This window comes from Pelodiscus sinensis, chromosome 1, assembly GCF_052426305.1.
Source record: "Pelodiscus sinensis isolate ZL-2025 chromosome 1, ASM5242630v1, whole genome shotgun sequence".
Classification (NCBI taxonomy): domain Eukaryota; kingdom Metazoa; phylum Chordata; order Testudines; family Trionychidae; genus Pelodiscus; species Pelodiscus sinensis.
This window is the reverse complement of record NC_143052.1, coordinates 119,718,241-119,736,430: the sequence shown is the minus strand read 5'-3', so window position 1 is coordinate 119,736,430 and position 18,190 is coordinate 119,718,241. Positions and strand designations below refer to the sequence as shown.

Genomic DNA, 18,190 nt, shown 5'->3' with positions numbered 1-18,190 from the left:
GTTCAGGCTAAACTAGAACATATCACTGGATGTGCAAATATTAGCAGCTATAGCACAGAAAGAAAATTATATTTTAAATGTAGTTTGATTTCTCTGGGATGGGACAGGAAAAAGCTGCATTCTCTCCCTTTGCATATAACATGCACTGTCTGGGTAGCATTGGTGTACTCTGTGATCAGCTCTGGGGCAAGGAGTCTGCTTGTCAGTCAGATTTTCATTCAACAGTCCATAGATTTCTTAAAACTTACTATTTTTCTTTTCTTTTCCTCTGAGGGCACCCAGCAGCAAGCTGGAGTATAGCACAGGAAATGTGTCTTGGTGCACAAGAGGAAAGCAGATGGTTGTGGGCCAGGAGAGTGACCAGAAAACCTGCTGTGATTCTCTGTTCTACCATAGAAAAAATACACAAAGAGCCACTTCAGTTAATAGATTTGAGGGTCAGCTGTGCAAATGCTTGTTCTATTGTGGGGAAGGATTCCTTCACAATCCTGCCTTCGTCAGCATTGCAGAAACCCAGTCCCACTTTTTAGGCCAAACACTTTGCTCATAATGCCAAAAGATTAGGCCAACACTTTTAGAAGTGGCCACTGGACTCATCTAGAGATGAATTTGTCTACAAAAGAACAAACATTCTACCACTCGAATTAGGCCAGCTTTATACTATACCCAGAAGGTTGGCTTACAGTATGCAGCTCCAGCTATGTAAATAACATAGTTGGACATACCCTAAGCTGAGCTTGACACCGTCTTCACAGCAGGAGATTGACAGGAGAAGTGCTCCTGCTGAGTTCAAGTCACAAATAGTATGGGTGCCAATGGGAATGACATCAGCATTCAATTTATCAGGTCTTTACTAGACCTGCTAAATTGAACACCGGAAGATTGACCGCCACAGTATCAAACTTCCTGCAAGTGGAGCTGTGGCCTTAGTAATACAGTAATGTTTCTCTTAATGACTGAGGGCATTTAAATTACATTTATGTCAGTATCCACTACTACTTAATTGTATGCATTTTATTTTGTGCGTGTGTATGTATGTATGTACCGACCGACCGACCGACCGACCGTCCGACCGACATAGATAGATAGATAGATAGATAGATAGATAGATAGATAGATAGATATAGATAGATAGATAGATAGATAGATAGATAGATAGATAGATAGATAGATAGATAGATAGATAGATAGATAGAGAGAGTTAGGTCGGTTTATTCTATTGCTTCAAGTAGGGAAAATTCCGTAATTGGACTGTCAGTTGGTTCCTACTGCAAACCAATGACTAGGGCATGATAAAAGGAGTAAAGTCTTTTGCAAGCCTAGAATGGCTTAGCACAGCAGATGGATAGTGATAGTGTTTTTATTCATCCTGGAGGAAATATTTCTTAGATTATATCAACATAGTTGTGGTCCTTTACATTCTTCCTACATCCACTGAGCATTTCAGAGTATTACCATATTTTATAAAGTGGTTTATAAGCTTCTGAACACTCCTGAAAAGAATATTCATCTTTACAAAAATTGCTTGCCAGTTGCTAGTGAGCTAATAGATGTCATTCTTCAAAGTAGGGGGTTGAAGTATTTAATCCAATGTTTTGCCTGAAATATTGAGCAAGACAAATACTTTATTTATGAATTCACTATAAATAAACCTTCCTAGGTTTTCAAGCCCTGTAGGGTTCTATCTGATAAAGGTTTATGAAATTCATCTGTGGCAAAACACACGGGGATAACAAATCAAGTTACAGATGGTGCCATGCAAAAGAAAAGAGTGAGTTTTCTTCCTCTATGATTTCCTTTAATGTTTCTCCTTCCATTCCCTTATGGCATGCTTACTGAATGATGGAATAGACTATGCTTATTAATCATTTGTAGACCTGAAAGGCAGATATCAAAGTTGGTCATAAACATTTCAATGAAACTTTTTTTTGCCAGAAATTCATGACTCATCAAAGTCAAAACATCCCATGGAGATGATTTGATTTCAGCAGAGTTCCCACAGAACCTGACACAGTTTCCATCAGCCTGGTTTCCTATTGGTTCATCTGCCTGTATCCTTAGGAACATGGGCTTCCAGACTCCCAGCTCCTCAACAGCAGCCCATCAGCATCTCTTCTGTGGAGCTGGGAGTCCTGAGAGTCCCAGTTCCTATACTCACACCCAAGCTTCTCTAGGGCTTCCTGGGACCATGGTTCCAGGCTGTGAAGCAGGCAAACGTCCCCTGTGGCAAGGTTCCATTCCCTTTGACAGAGAAATCTGAAACTTTGAGCTTTCATTCTGTATCTTAATGGAACCAAATCTGGAATATCTAACTGCTTCCCAAAAGGGAATTGCTTCTCTCTGCCCTGGTCTTTGTATATATATTTAAAAATCAATAGAGCTATCTGTTTTGAAATGTTAAAATGAGTGGTTGTGATTGCTGAAAAATCGAGCATTTTTTTAAATGAACAGAGCTATGAAAATTCAATACAGCTTAGAAGACTAAATGATGCAAAATGACACATTCAAGCCACTCGCACCATTACCAACAAAAGTGTGTGCGTGTGTCTAAACCCAAACTGACCTATTCAGGAATAAACTGGAGCCTTGAAGAGAATCTCTAAAAATTAAACTGGCATATCCAGAAATATATTGATGTCTTAATTTGGATCCATAGAAACTCACAATATCTCTGCACTGAAGAATGACAGAAATCAATGTAATAAACTATCTCTTTTAAAAGTACAAATTTGCTTATTAATCCAATAAAATATGTAACAACCTTAGATCAATGTTACAAATTACATGGGCATTCAGAATTCAATATGTATTTTACTTTTTTCCACAACATACTTTCCAGACTAAAATACAATACATCTTAATCAAACAACAAACTGACAAAAAATCAATCAAAGAACCTCATTAGGGGGTTTTAAATGACATGGTGGTCTGAATTGTGTATTTTGTAATTTAACAGTAGAATTATTTAAAATATACTCATCCATTCTGGATAGAAGTACAAAATGTATCAATAACAAAACTGTAGACAGTATAAGGCTAAAGTCCCAAAATGAAAAACCTTTGTGATAACCCTGAGGCAAAACTCTTTCCTCGCCCCATTCAGTTCATCCCTCTCCACCAGAAAACAAAAACAAAACCAAAAACCCATACAAATGTGAAGTTTCATAGTGTGATCACCAAGTCAGCTTTAAGGCCAGATTCTGTGGATTAACTTTTCTCTGGGGCTGTGTCCAGACTCAGGGGTTTTTTCGGGAAAAGTAGCCTTTTTCCGAAAAAACTTCCCCAGCATCCAGACTCAAGCCGCGTTCTTTCGAAATTAAATCGAAAGAACGCGGCTTTTCTTTCGATGGCGGTAAACCTCATTTCACGAGGAAGAACGCCTTCTTTCGAAAGTTCCTCTTTCGAAAGAAGGCGTTCTTCAATGTAAATAGGGCTTCTTCGAAAGAGAGCATCCAGACTCACTGGATACTTTCTTTCGAAAAAGCAAGCCGCTTTTTCGAAAGTTCAACGTGCAGTCTAGACGCTCTCTTTCGAAAGAGCCTCTTTCGAAAGTATCTTTCGAAAGAGCCTCTTTCGAAAGAGGCTTGCAGTCTAGACATAGCCTGGATGAATAGCTCCTTATTCCACAAGAAGTCACATTAACTTCAGTGGAAATATTTGTGGAGCAAGGTGTTACTAAGTATGGTAAGTGACACAGAATTTGGCTCTTTGACTCACAGGATCAGTGGGGGGAACCAGATTTCTTCAGCTAGTCCTGAGCTTGAAGGCCTCATACACGGATGGTGCCTTACCTCCAACAAAGAACGAGGAGGTGTCCCCAAAAGGATCCTAATGAAGAAAGCAATTATACATAGGAGGCCGAAGGACTCATGACCAACTGGAGGAAAAGAGGCTTCCTAGGAGTCATAAAGTAGGGGATTCCCTTGGAGATCTGAGTTGTCAATTTAACACATAAGAGAATTTTGAGGCACTAGATGATGGCCAGCATCTCACAAATGAAATCATTGAGTCCAACTCATAAACAACATACGCCTCTCTTCAGGAAAGTAATTACACACATTTCATCCTTGGGGACTTCAATGGGTTTACTCACATACATAAAATTAAGCACATTTAATTGTGCTGCTGGATCAGGCTTAGCTCAGAAGGTTCATACAGCTTTGCTCCAAATGCTCAATTTGATCCAAAGATGTTCTTAATCCCTTTTGCACCATTTAAAACAGAAAATATTACTGAGAAGTTTAGTAAATTCCTCCATCATTTTTCATTATTTCAAAGTGAAATCATTTTTAAATATTTGAATATTTTTTGCACATCAGTATTAATATCACGTAAGAGGGAAAAAAAGATCCCAGGGGTTTCATTTATCCTAGGACTCAATTTATCATTGTACATTTTTCATAAAAGAATAAAAATTAATTGACACAAATCAAATTTGCAGCTGAAAAATACAATATTTGCACACCCATTATGTGTGCAAGCTCCATGTCTGTGCTTGTAAGAAGCTAGGAATGTGCACAAATACTCAATTTAAAAGTGCAAATGCCTGTTTTTTTATGGCTAATTCATTTACAGGCAGTCCCCGACTTACGCGGATCCAACTTATGTCGGATCCGCACTTACGAACGGGGCTTTCTCTGCTGGAGACCGTCTGAGGCAAAGCCTGAGAAGCGCGGGAATCCGCCCGCTGCTGCTGCTTGAGTCCCGGTGCCTGTGGTCTGCTGGGGACGGTCCCCAGCAGACCACAGGCACCGGGACTGAAGCCGCAGCCGCGGGGGGGGGGGGGGTCCCGCGCCTCTGAGACTTTGCCAGAGCAAAGCCTCAGAGGCGCGGCACCCCGCTGCCGCTGCTGCTCTGCTCCCCGTGTCCCTGGTCTGCTGGGGGGGGGGCCGCGGATAGTATGCCCCCCCACAGCAGACCAGGCTTTTGTTTTGGACCCTGGAGCAGAGCAGCTGGGGCGCTGCGGATTGGTCCTGCAGCACCCACTCTGGGCACTACTGGACCAACCCGGCAGCACCCCAGCTGCTCTGCCCCAGGTCCTGATTCAGCCGCTGCTGGTCAGTTTCAGCAGTGGCTGAATCAGGACGCCTGGGGCAGAGCAGCTGGGGTGCTGCTGGGTTGGTCCAGTAGCGCCGAGGGGTGCTACTGGAGCAACCCAGCAGCACCCCAGCTGCTCTGCCCCAGGCGTCCCCAAGTCAGCCGCTGCTGAAACTGACCAGCGCTGACTACAGGAAGCCAGAGGCAGAGTTGCTCTGCCCCAGACTTCCTGGAATCAGCGCTCATCAGTTTCAGCAGCAGCTGACTTGGGGAAGCTTGGGGTTCTTAAGTTGAATCTGTATGTAAGTCAGAACTGGCGGTCAGTTTCAGCAGCGGCTGAATCTGGACGCCAGTTCCGACTTACATACAGATTCAACTTAAGAACAAACCTACAGTCCCTATCTTGTACGTAACCCGGGGACTGCCTGTATTGTTAGATTTTGTGTGTCTACCTTGTCCACTAACCTCTTTTGGAAACTGTGCTCTGATTGACCTTAATAATAGCCTCTGATGACTGCTAGGCTATTTGTTTAGGGTCTAATTTTGCTTTCTTAGGGAATGCAGGAATGAGCCCTTGAAAATAAATACCCAGAATATCATTTCTATAATTACACTAGACGATTTACCTGGCATTGTATATACATCATTTAAATCATTGCTTTGGGGTGGGACTGGAGATGAGGAATTCAGTATTCAGGTTGCCCTGGGGTATGTCTACACTACCCCGCTAGTTCGAACTAGGAGGGTAATGTATGCATACCGCACTTGCAAATGAAGCCCGGGATTTGAATTTCCCGGGCTTCATTTGCATAAGCGGGGAGCCGCCATTTTTAAAACCCCACTGGTTCGAACCCCGTGCAGCGCAGCTACATGGGGCACGAACTAGGTAGTTCGAACTAGGCTTCCTAGTCCGAACTACCATTACTCCTCAAATTTGGCGGGCCCAGCTCTTACCGTTTAGGAGGAGTTTTTGAACAGACAGACACACGCAGAGACAGACAAACACACACTTTTAAAAACAGAGTAGATCATCACCTACTGAAGTAACATCAAGTTCAGAACTTGGAAGAATTGTGATGTTACTCCAGATTTAGGCCCACATAACTGGGATTAGAGTCTAGCCCAGGGGTGGGCAATAATTTTGGGTTTGGGGAAGGGGTGGGGCCTAAACTGGAAGGGGGGGGCAGGATGCTTCTGGGCTACCCCACCCCAAACCATGATTGGTCTGGGGGTGGGGAAGCCCTTTTGCCTCCCTCTTCCCATTAGGCATCCATGCCTCCAGCAGGGTGGAAAGAGGCTTCCCACACTCCCCCACCCCCAAGGCCAATCAGGGCCTGGGGGCAGGGGAGCTGCGTGAAGCTTCATTCGCCCTGCCCCGGCCCTGCACAAGCATATGGCACATTGAAGTGGCATGCTCTCCTCACAGGGCAGAGGAAACTTCATGCAGCTCCCCCTCCTCCAGGCTAATCAGGGCTTGGGAGTAGGAGAGTGTGTGACGTCTCCTCCACGGGGCAGGAGGAAGTTTCGGGCGCACTCCGGCCCCCAGAGCCTAATTGGCCTGGGGCGGGGAAGTGGCATGTCCAACTTAGGCTGGATCAACCCACTTGGAGGGCCAGATCCAGTCCACAGAGGTCCTTTTGCCCACCCCTGGTCTAGCCCATCATATGTAATTTTTGGTCTTTTGATTTAAACACTGTATACTCCACCGTAGTATAAGTATGAAATTCCAATGACTTCAATGGAGCTGCTTCTGTTAACACCAGCTGTGAATCTGGGTCTAAATATCATAGACCAGAAGTAATTAATTTGGAAGATGTGGGGAACAAAAGGCTTAAGTCAAAACTTCTGGCAAAATCCTACATGTTGTACAAGCAAGGACAACTTAAAGATTCTTCACTGTATGTTTTGCAATGTTGCCAATTCCCATAACTTTATCACTAATCTTGACTTATTTGAGGGTATGTAAAGCTTCAAAACTCTAAAATGTGAGCATCTCAACCTTTATTTATTTGATCCAAGTTCATAGCCCACATGGTTAAATAGGGAAGCTTGAAAAGGTGGCCTGAAAGCTCAAAACCAATAGGCAAATAAAATAATACAAAATATTTATTTTTGACATAAACTTCATATTTAAAATCTTTTGGGTCCTGACTCAAGATTTTTAAACATTTGGAGTGAGCACCACTGAGAGGTGGCTATTGGAGGAAGATGTTTGAATCTACATTATTACTCGTCTTCCTGCTATACAGGCAGTCCCCGAATTACGCGGATCCGACTTATGTCGGATCCGCACTTACGAATGGGGCTTTCTCGCCCCGGAGCTCGCAGGCAGCAGGACCGCCCAGAGCGCAGCGGTCCCGCCACCTCGACCTCCGGGGCGAGAAAAGCTGCTCCGGGTGCCCCTGGTCTGCTGGGGACCGACTCCAGCAGACCAGGGACACCTGGAGCAAAGCCGGGGAGGCGAGGGGTCCCGCGCCTCTGAGGCTTTGCCAGAGCAGCAGACCAGGGAGACGTGGAGCCCCAGCAGACCAGGGAGACGTGGAGCAAAGCCCCCGGCCTGTGGTAGAGCAGGTGGGGCGCTGCCGGTTGGTCCCGCAGCACCGCTCCTTGGCACTACTGGACCAACCCGGCAGCACCCCAGCTGCTCTGCCCCAGGAGTCCTGATTCAGCCGCTGCTGATCAGTTTCAGCAGCGGCTGAATCAGGACACCTGGGGCAGAGCATCTGGGGTGCTGCTGGGTTGGTCCAGTAGCGCCGAGGAGTGGCGGCGCTACTGGAGCAACCCAGCAACACCCCAGCTGCTCTGCCCCAGGCGTCCCCAAGTAAGCCAATGCTGAAACTGACCAGTGGCTGACTACAGGAAGCCTCTGCCCCGGGGCTTCCTGGAATCAGCCGCTGATCAGTTTCAGCAGCAGCTGACTTGGGGACGCCTGGGGTTCTTAAGTTGAATCTGTATGTAAGTCAGAACTGGCGTCCAGATTCAGCCGCTGTTGAAACTGATCAGTTTCAGGAGCGGCTGAATCTGGACGCCAGTTCCGACTTACATAGGGTATGTCTACACTACCCCGCTAGTTCGAACTAGCGGGGTAATGTATGCATACCGCACTTGCTAATGAAGCCCGGGATTTGAATTTCCCGGGCTTCATTAGCATAAGCGGGGAGCCGCCATTTTTAAATCCCCGCTGCTTCGAACCCCGTGTAGCGCGGCTACACGGGGCTCGAACTAGGTAGTTCGGACTAGGGTCCTATTCCGAACTACCGGTACTCCTCGTGAAACGAGGTGTACCGGTAGTTCGGAATAGGCACCCTAGTCCGAACTACCTAGTTCGAGCCCCGTGTAGCCGCGCTACACGGGGTTCGAAGCAGCGGGGATTTAAAAATGGCGGCTCCCCGCTTATGCTAATGAAGCCCGGGAAATTCAAATCCCGGGCTTCATTAGCAAGTGCGGTATGCATACATTACCCCGCTAGTTCGAACTAGCGGGGTAGTGTAGACATACCCATACAGATTCAACTTAAGAACAAACCTACAGTCCCTATCTTGTACGTAACCCGGGGACTGCCTGTATATGCAATCTTTGGGGGATGGAGGTCTGCAGTGCCTCTGGCTTTAAAAAAAAAAGGGGGTACAGGAAAACTTTTATCATTAAGGAGTGAAGTTACAGATTATTCCTTCCAAGTAGCCTTTTATCCAGCCTGATTTAGCATATACAGTTTTATTGTCTGGAAAAGAAATAAAGGGCGAGAGTGAAAAATATAAGAGAGTCACTGACCTGTGGGAAAAGGGAGTAAGTTGCGTTGTCAATAGTAAAGGAATGTAAAAATTCCCCATCAAACCAGAGGTTCTTTCCCAGCGGAGAGTTCTGTTTTGTCATAGCAAAGAGCTGACTGGGATCACAACAGTCTTCCAGCAGTTTCCTAATAGCAGCAACAAAGAGAAAGAAAGAAACAAATTCATTAGGACTCACTTATGGAAATGTCATAGTGAGGCTTCCCATCTTTACTCGAATCACCACCCAGCTGAGACTATGTACAACTCCAATGCTGTTAAGTCAAGCCTGAATGCAATTACTTCTACTACGAAAGCACCAAACAATAGGAGATTTCTACTCTGAACATTGATAAGATACATTTAATGGACTATTTAGAAAATAAGATAGTTAGACATTCAAATTCCAACCCAGTGAGTTTGCATTGATTACTGCACTTGCAGAGGAAATAATCATTGGCTGTGTCTAGACTGGCAAGTTTTTCCGCAAAAGCACCTGCTTTTGTGGAAAAACTTGCCAGCTGTCTATACTGGCCGCTTGAATTTCCGCAAGAACACTGACGATCTCATGTAAGAAATCAGTGCTTCTTGCAGAAATACTATGCTGCTCCCGTTCGGGCAAAAGTCCTTTTGCGCAAAGCTTTTGCGCAAAAGGGCCAGTGTAGACAGCTCAGATGTGTTTTGCGCAAAAAAGCCCAGATCGCGAAAATGGCGAAAGAAAGAAAGAAAGAAAGAAAGAAAGAAAGAAAGAAAGAAAGAAAGAAAGAAAGAAAGAAAGAAAGAAAGAAAGAAAGAAAGAAAGAAAGAAAGAAAGAAAGAAAGAAAGAAAGAAAGAAAGAAAGAAAGAAAGAAAACTAAGGACAATTTTCTACCTATGTAAATGCAGGAAGCACTACTGGCTTGAACAGATTTGCTCCCACTCATGCTACTGCTGAATTTGGATTACTGTCATCTCACAGGTGCAACAGAGAGAGAATTTTTAGACACCAGTTTGCTATGCAGTATCTGCTTTATTGTTGATACAGATGCATGAGCCACAAAGAACCCAGCTTGAGTGTCTGACCCTATTCTAAGTTTGCAGAGCAGGTAATTACTAATCTCCTTTCCCACCAAGCTTTTTAGTTAAGAACTGAGCAAGTTTGATCTGTAAGCCACTCAGAGAATAAATATGGAGCCCCACGGTGTAATTGTTAGACATGCTTTTCAGACCAGAATCACACTCTAATATACTTTGATTTTGATGTATTTTACTCCTACTCCTGTTTTAAACTGCTGTGTACAAAGGTATACTTATGTGCTTTTAGAATATGAATTACAATGTATACATTCTAATATGATTCATTACTAGGCTAGATAAAGCTTTCTAAAATTGTTATGTCAGACAGATGAAGGGCCATATACTTCCTTAGGAAAAAAAATCACAGTAATTTATAGTCATAGCTCAAGAACCCTATGGTAGCACTATTTTAAGCTTTCATCTTCCAGTGAAATCCACCAGAATGGACCTATACACATGCAGGTGGAGTCCCGCTGAAGTCAATGGGACTGTATGTAGAGTCAGGGATATATGCTAATGGAGCCTGATAAAGTACCTAACCCTGAATTTGTAGCAGTTGAGGCCCTGGTGCACACAAGACAGATGTCAGGAATCAATTTCTTTATGCTATAAAGGAGAAATAGGGCTTCACCAGATATTTCTATATTTCAGACAAAAGGCCTCTGCAAGCATCTTACAGCATGAGCTCTCAGGCTCTGATACAAATCTCATTAGAGTCAATAGGAGTCTTCCCACAGTCTTCACTTGCTATTAGATTAGGCCCCTGAAAAGAACACGGACTGTCCAAAAGGAGGTAGTTCTGTAGCCTGCACTCTAGCAAACTTTACCATCTTGAAATGTGTGAAAACTCAGACTATCTACCACATACATGTGTGCACACAGAATCCTCTAACTCCTTTCATGGCTTCTACAGAGGTAGAGATATGAGGCAGCTAGATGGCCATATGTCTGTATGCGTAGTACAGATGAGAAAATGTTAAATTATCAAGTGAACAATCTATAATAGCCATATGTTTTCATGGGCAGAGACAGCTGTGTGCTTAGGAGAGTTTTATCCACCCATGCCTACCTGCCAAAATGCATTGATAAAGAAAACTAAATCTGGAAGAAAAAGCTCATTTATCATCTCACTTTTAGTAAAGTTGGAAAATTTAGCCACGCTATAAAACTACATATATTAAAGCATTACTTTTTAAAATACAGGTAAAAAGAATGACTGAAAGAATTCCAAGCAATGATCTTCAACCTGAGTTTTTTTAAATGACTTACTCTGCAACATCTGTAAGCTGTGAATCATCAGTCATATCCTCATGTCCATATAAAATTCATATACCACCTGAGCAGTGATTACCCCATTTTCGATTGAAGTAATATTTTAATACAACGTAGAGTACTGAAACTATGTAATTTACCATATTGATGGCTGGGTACCACTAAAATCATCTGAATCAAATTCAGTACTTTGGAAGACAGCTGATGTTTGGTATAGCTAAGCAAAGAAAGCTATTTCCGACTGGACTTCAGTCATCTTTCCTTAAATTGACAGATGACTTGCAACAGAGGAAGCTGAGTATTCAGTCAATTACGACTGAAGTTATAACAACACATCTTGAACTTGCATTCCTGTTATGTTTGGGTATGTCTACACTACAGCGCTATTTCGAATTAACGTATTTCGAATTAGTTAATTTGAAATAAGCTAATTCGAAATAACGCATCTAGACACAAAATCTAATTTGAAATAGCGTTTTGCTATTTCGAAATAGCGCGTCCACACTGATTGGATGCTGGCTCGCATTTAAGGGCAGCTGAAACCGGTTCCAGCAGGGCATCAGGTCAGTAGTTGCTTTGTGTGGCTGCTGTCTGAGGCTATCTGAGGCTCATGCTTAAAGGGACCCCCCTGGACAGCCGGTTCTCAGCTTTCCCGCTTGCTTGCCTATCTCACCGAGGGACAGCAAAGCATTTTCCTCTCCGCCTGCTTTGGGCGCTCCCGTTTGGGACATCGCAGCACTCGGCACCATGGAGCCAGAGCCTCCTCTGGGCACTCTGGTGCTCATGTTGAATGTCTTGCTGAAAGCCTGGGAGCAATTGCTGGAGGCTGCCTGACACCTTCTGCTGCAGGCCAGCCCCCTGGCCCTCCGCCTACCCCCCCTGGGGGCCTTGGAGGAACAGCGCCCGGATGCCAGCGTGCCCTGCCCCATCTGGTGTCTGGACACCAGCAGCGACTGGTGGGACCACATTGTCCTGGAGCACTGGGGAGAACAACAGTGGACCCAAAACTTCAGGATGAAGAAGGACACCTTCCTGGAGCTCTGCGAGTGATTTGCCCCTGCTCTGCGGCAACGGGACACATGCATGAGGCCCACCATTCCCCTCCACAAGCGGGTGGCCATCGCCCTCTGGAAGCTCTCCACGCCGGACAGCTACCGATTCATCGGCAACCAGTTCGGCATGGGGAGATCCACCGTTGGAGCGGTGCTCATGCAGGTACGGCACTCGCCGGCCATTGGGCCAGGAGGGGGGGCTGCAAGGAGGACATGGGCTGCCCCAGGGAAAATGGTGGGGAGGTGGTTTAAGTGCCCTCCCCAGGAGAGTTCGGCCATGCTACAGACTGCCCATGGTGGCCAGGACTGCAGCGGGGGTTGCTCCTGGGAGTGGGGCACGGGGCAGTGGTGGGGCACGAACACTCCCAGCCACCCTAGTGACCCTCGGTTTTGTGTGTCTCTCTGCAGGTGGTCAAGGCCATCAACAGGGTGCTGCTCCGCACAGTCATCTGCCTCACCAACCTAGATGCAGTCATCCAGGGGTTCGGTGCCCTCGGCTTCCCCAACTGCGGAGGGGCAATCGAAGGGACGCACATCCCCATCCATGCTCTGAACCACCAGGCTTCCCTCTAAATCAACAGGAAGGGGTATTTCTCCGTGATCCTCCAGGCCATGTCTGACCACTGGGGCCAGTTCACGGACATCAGTGTGGGCTGGTCCGGCAAGTCACAAGACGTGCGGGTCTACCGCAACTCCTTCGTGTGCCAGAGGCTGCACGCCAGGACTTTCTTCCCCGACTGCCACATCAGGGTCGGGGACGTGGATATGCCAGTGTGCCTGCTGGGGGATGCGGCCTACCCCTTACAGCCCTGGCTCATGAAGCCCTACATGGGACACCTTAGCCCCTCCCGGCAGGCCTTCAATGCCAGGCTCAGCAGGGCCTGCATTGTGGTCGAGGGGGCCTTCGGCCGACTGAAAGCACAATTTAGGTGCTTCCTCACCCTCCTAGCACAATATTCCGCACGTGGTGGCAGGATGCTGTGTACTCCACAATTTATGTGAGAGGAAGGGCAAGGCTTTCCTGCCAGCCTGGATGGCAGAGGCTGACCGCCTGGCTGGCCAGTACGCACAGACCCACATGGCGGCCAGCCGGGAGGCCCTACAGGGGGCTGTTCACATCCGGGAAACCCTGCAGGAGAGCTTCCAGGCGGATGAGGACTGAAGTCCCCCTGGCATGCCCCACTGGGGCCTTACATTCCACTCCCACCTCCTTCCCCTTTCCCCTCTCTAACCACCCTTCCTGATATACAATAAAAACACCTGTGTTGCCACAAAGAACTCTATTTAACATAACTGCGGTGGGGGGAGGGGGAGAATGAGGGTGGGACAGGGGAAGGGGGAAACCTGGGAGGAGGGAGCTGGAAGGGGGAGGCAAGGGGAGAAAGGGGGAGGGGAAGCTCAGGGTTGGGGGTCTTGCCGGCCCTCCCATCTCGCAGCACTGCAGGTGCAGGTGCCTCGACATTCCCGGGGGGAGTGGGTGTGGAGGGTGGGGCAGGAGGGACGCGGGGGCAGAAGAAGCAGGAGGGAGAGCAGGGGTGGGAGGAGGAGCGATAGCTGGGGTGGCCGCAGGGGCTGGAGCAGCAGGAGGCAGCAATCTGTCCGCCAGGGCCTGCAGGTGCTCGCGGAGAGCACAGCCCTGCTTCCGCAGCTCCTGCAAGCTCTCCCGCCGCAGCTGCAGGTCCTCTTGCACCCATTACTCCTGGCTGTGGACCTGCCATCCCTGCAACCGCAGCTGCTGCCTCTGGAACTCCTCCTGGTTGCGGGTGTGCCTGCTGGCCCAGGTGCGGGTGGATGGTCCAGACGGGGTGGTGCGTCCTGCACTCACTGGTACTGTGGCTGTGGTGAAACAAGAGAAGTGGTCAGTTCTCCCTGGGGACACAGTGGGTGAAACCCAGCCCCCCTCTGCAAAGTGAGGATGGCAGGTCTCCGCACCATCACGTCCTGCTAACCCAGCCCCTGTGCTGCCAATAGTGTGGTGTGGGGAGGAGGCGGGGAAGGAGGGCGGGAGGGGAGATGTGCCCTTCCTTTGTATAGAAGGGGCATCTGGAGGGAGGGCAGTGTGCAGTGTCTCTCCCCAGGGTCAGGAGCCTGTCATGTGCCTTCACATGTAGACGCGTGCGAGGAACAGGCCAGGGCCCCTGCATGGCACCCAGCTGGGACCACAAGTCCCGGCTGGCACGGCAGACGCACAGGTTGCTGCCTGCTCCGTGGTCAGCAAGGCCCATGTGCATGGTTCCTGGGCTCCCCCTCTGCCCCCCACCACCCCACATAAGGGGACCGTGATGGCACTCACATGTGGAGACCTCCCCGGCCTCGGATGAGGCTTCTGATGGGCTCTCCGGTTTGGCTCGGGGGTCCTGGGTGCAGGGCACGCTCCTTTCAGGCTCCTGGCTGCCGTCGTCCTCCTCTTCCTCCTCTTCCCGTGTCAGCGCAGGACCCTCTGCCCCAGGGTCAATGACCTTCATGGGGGCACGGACCATCTGACCCCCCAGAATGTGATCCAGGGCCTCAAAGTGCGGGCAGGCCTCCGGGTCAGCCCTTGGTTGGGAGGCCCTGGCATAGGCCTGCCGCAGCTCCTTTATTTTACTCCGCACCTGCTCCTGGCTGTGCATGTGGCCTCTGGTGGCCAGGCTAGCAGCCATGTGGCTGTAGATGGCCATATTCCTGCACCTAGTGCGCCGATCGTGGGCATTGGAGGCCTCCCTCCAAACCTCAAGGAGGCCCACGATCTCCGCACTAGACCAGGAAGGTGCTGGCCTTTTGCGGCCCCTGGCAGGCTCCTGAGAGCTGCCAGCCTGGTCCTGGGGAGCGGTGGAGTACTGGGTGGCAGCGGGTTGCTGGTTTATCCTGTGCCAGGTGCATGGTCTGCTGGCAGGTTGGCAACTGGCACAGGCACTGTGGCCAGAGTCTGCTCCTTTAAGGGCTCCAGGGTTGTGGGGGGAGCAGACGAGTTTTGCTGGTTGTGCCCAGAGTGGCCCCAGGGCTCCCTGGGAAGGGCTGGAGGCCCCCTAATTCAAAATAAGTGTCTACCCAGCACTTATTTCAAATTAGCTATTTCAAATTTGGTGTTATTCCTCGTAGAATGAGGTTTGCCAAATTTGAAATAAGGGCTCCACTATTTCGAATTTATTTCGAAATAGCGGTTTGTATGTGTAGATGTTATTAAAGTTAATTCGAAATAACGGCTGTTATTTCGAATTAACTTTGTAGTGTAGACATACCCTTTGGGATTAGGAAACTTTTAAGATTTTGAAAAATCTTGCAACCTAATTATACAAATCTCAATTGAATACTAGACATTGTAAAATCAATTACTTCTAAATTGATGTACATATAAAATTCCTTTTCTGAATTTGGGTAGCTGAATCCCTATTTGCATTTGGGAATTTGTGAACTTTCTTTCTTGGAAGCTCTGGCTTTCCAACTCTCTCCAGCTCTCCAGCTTTAAACTTTTCTGGTGGATTTGCTCCCAGAATAAGTTGTAACTTTCACTGATCAGAGGAACTGAAGTGAAGTACATGTCGTTTTCATGAGAGATTAGCCATCTGTTGCAAAAATATCTGGCCTTTGCAGAATTTGGAACAGGTTGCCTACAATATTTCAGACTTCTTGAACTAGTTCATGTAAGACTTTTCCATTTGCTCTGTAATGCCACCAGTCTGAGCTCTCATTTCAGGATCTTTTGTTGAATCCTTCACAATCTGCTAAATTGCACATAGTGTATGGTAGGTCTTAGAGACACTGAAGCCAATGCTTCTGCATGGAAAATCCAGATGCCTACATAGAGATTTGTAGTTTAGACCCTTAAAAGAGAGCATCTCATTTGCATAATTTTCAGTAAATTGAAATTGTGCCAGGACACTATTAAAAATAACACTCTCTTAAGAGATACTTTTGAAACTGTTAAGGAAATCACAAAGTACACCCATAGAAATGAGTATGTGAAGTTCATGTTCCTTTTGTTGCAGTCTGATTGCTACACCTGATATTAAACTTCTCATATAACTTCTCATTATAGTTCTGCAAATAGTAGTTCTTTTTTCAACTACTAACTTTGGTTTGTAACCTATCCTTGAAATCAGCTTCTGTACCAAATGACTGGAGCATAGCTAATGTTATGCCAATCTTTAAAAAGAGGTTGGGGGATCTAGAGGTTATCTTGGCAATTACAGGTCTGTAAGTCTAACTTCAGTACCAAGAAAATTAACTGAAACTATAGCAAAGAACAGAATTGTCAAACACGTAGATGACCATAATTTATTTGAGAAGAGTCAACATGGCTTTGTTAAGGAAAGTCAGGCCTCCCCAATCTACTAGAATTTTTTAAGATGGTTATCAAACATTAGGACAAGGCAGACCCAATGGATATAGTGTACTTAGATTTCCAGAAAGTCTTTGACAAGGTCCCTCATCAAAGGCACTTAAACAAAGTAAGCAGTCATAGGATAAGAGGAAACACTAATAACTGGTTAAAAGATAAGAAACAAAGGATAGGAATAAATTGTCATTTTTCAGAGTGGAGAGAGGTAACTAGTGGTGTCCTCCAAGGGTTCATACTGGTCAATCCTATTCAACATATTCGTAAATAGTCTGGGGAAAGGAGTAAATAGTGAGGTGGCAACATTAGCAGATGATAGAAAACTGCTCAAGATAATTAAGACCAAAGCAGACTCGGAAGAGCTTCAAAAGGAGCTCATAAAACAAGGTGACTGGGCAACAAAATGGCAGATGAAATTCAATATTGATAAATGCAAAATAATGCATATTGGAAAACATAATCCCAACTATATGTATGAAATGAGGGGGACTAAATTAGCTGTTTTCAAGAGAGAAAGATCTTGAATGAGGAGTAACGGTAGTTCGGACTAGGAAGCCTACCTAGCCCATGCCGCGAGTAGCCGCGCGGCACGGGGTTCGAACGAGCCGGGATTTAAAAATGGCGGCGCCCGGCTTATGCAAATGAAGCCCGGGAAATTCAAATCCTGGGCTTCATTTGCAAGTGTGGTATGCCTACATTACCCTCCTAGTTCGAACTAGGAGGGTAGTGTAGACATACCCCCAGTCTCTTTAGCCTCTCTTCATAGGGGACCTGTTCCCAACCCCTGATCATTTTAGTTGCCCTCCCCTCTCCCACCCTCTCTCTTCCCCTCTCCCAACTCCTTTTCCCAGTATCCCCCAGTTTTGTTCAATAAAGACAGATTCCATTTTTGAACACAATTGTCCTTTATTTTGTACATCAAGAAGAGGGGCTAGGGAAGGGTAAGTGGAAGGAGGTGAGGGAGGAATGGGGTACGCGCCCCCGATGGGGAGGACTGGGCTGGCTCTACGGGCTTCTGGGGGTGGAAGCTCTCCTGCAGCCCCCCAATTACCCCCTCTCCCCAGATGGCAGCCTGCGGCAAGTGCAGCCGGGCTGATGGCCGAGTGCTGTGATGTGTCCAGTGTGGGTACTCCGGGCAATCCAAGCCAGGACTGCTTTGCAAGCGGGGCACCCTGAGAACTGTCTGTCCGGGGTGGGGGTTGTGACCCTTTAAGCACAGCCCTCGGCTAGCCTGAGACAGCAGCTCCACACTCTAAGTTCTCCTCTGATGCCCTGCCGGCACTGCTTCCAGCCATCCTTAACCCCGGTTCAGGGTCCACTTAATGTGAACGCGCTAGTTCGAATTAGCAAAACACTAATTCGAACTAGTTTTTAGTTCTAGATGCGTTAGTTCGAATTAGCTTAGTTTGAATTAACTAATTCGAACTAAGTTAGTTCGAATTAACGTTGTAGTGTAGATGTACCCACAGAGAATATCTTATTACCTCTATATAAATCCATGATATGCCCACATGTTGAATACTGTGTACAGATGTGGTTGCTTCATCTCCAAAAAGACATATTAGCATTGGAAAAAGTTTGGAAAAGGGCAACAAAAATGATTAGGGTTATGGAACAGTTGCCATGTGAGGAGACACTAATAAGACTGGAACTTTCTAGCTTAGAAAAGAGGAGACTAATGGGTGTG

General features: G+C 46.9%; 1 protein-coding gene across 1 annotated transcript in view; it reads right to left on the bottom strand.

The window, feature by feature from the left end:
• ST8SIA1 (ST8 alpha-N-acetyl-neuraminide alpha-2,8-sialyltransferase 1) overlaps positions 1-18,190 on the bottom strand; it is a 157,820-nt gene that overhangs the window by 98,664 nt on the left and 40,966 nt on the right. Inside the window, exon 2 of the mRNA XM_075898340.2 lies at positions 8,809-8,953. Within this exon, the coding sequence (XP_075754455.1) occupies positions 8,809-8,953 (145 nt within the window). The remainder of the gene's footprint in view (positions 1-8,808; positions 8,954-18,190) is intronic.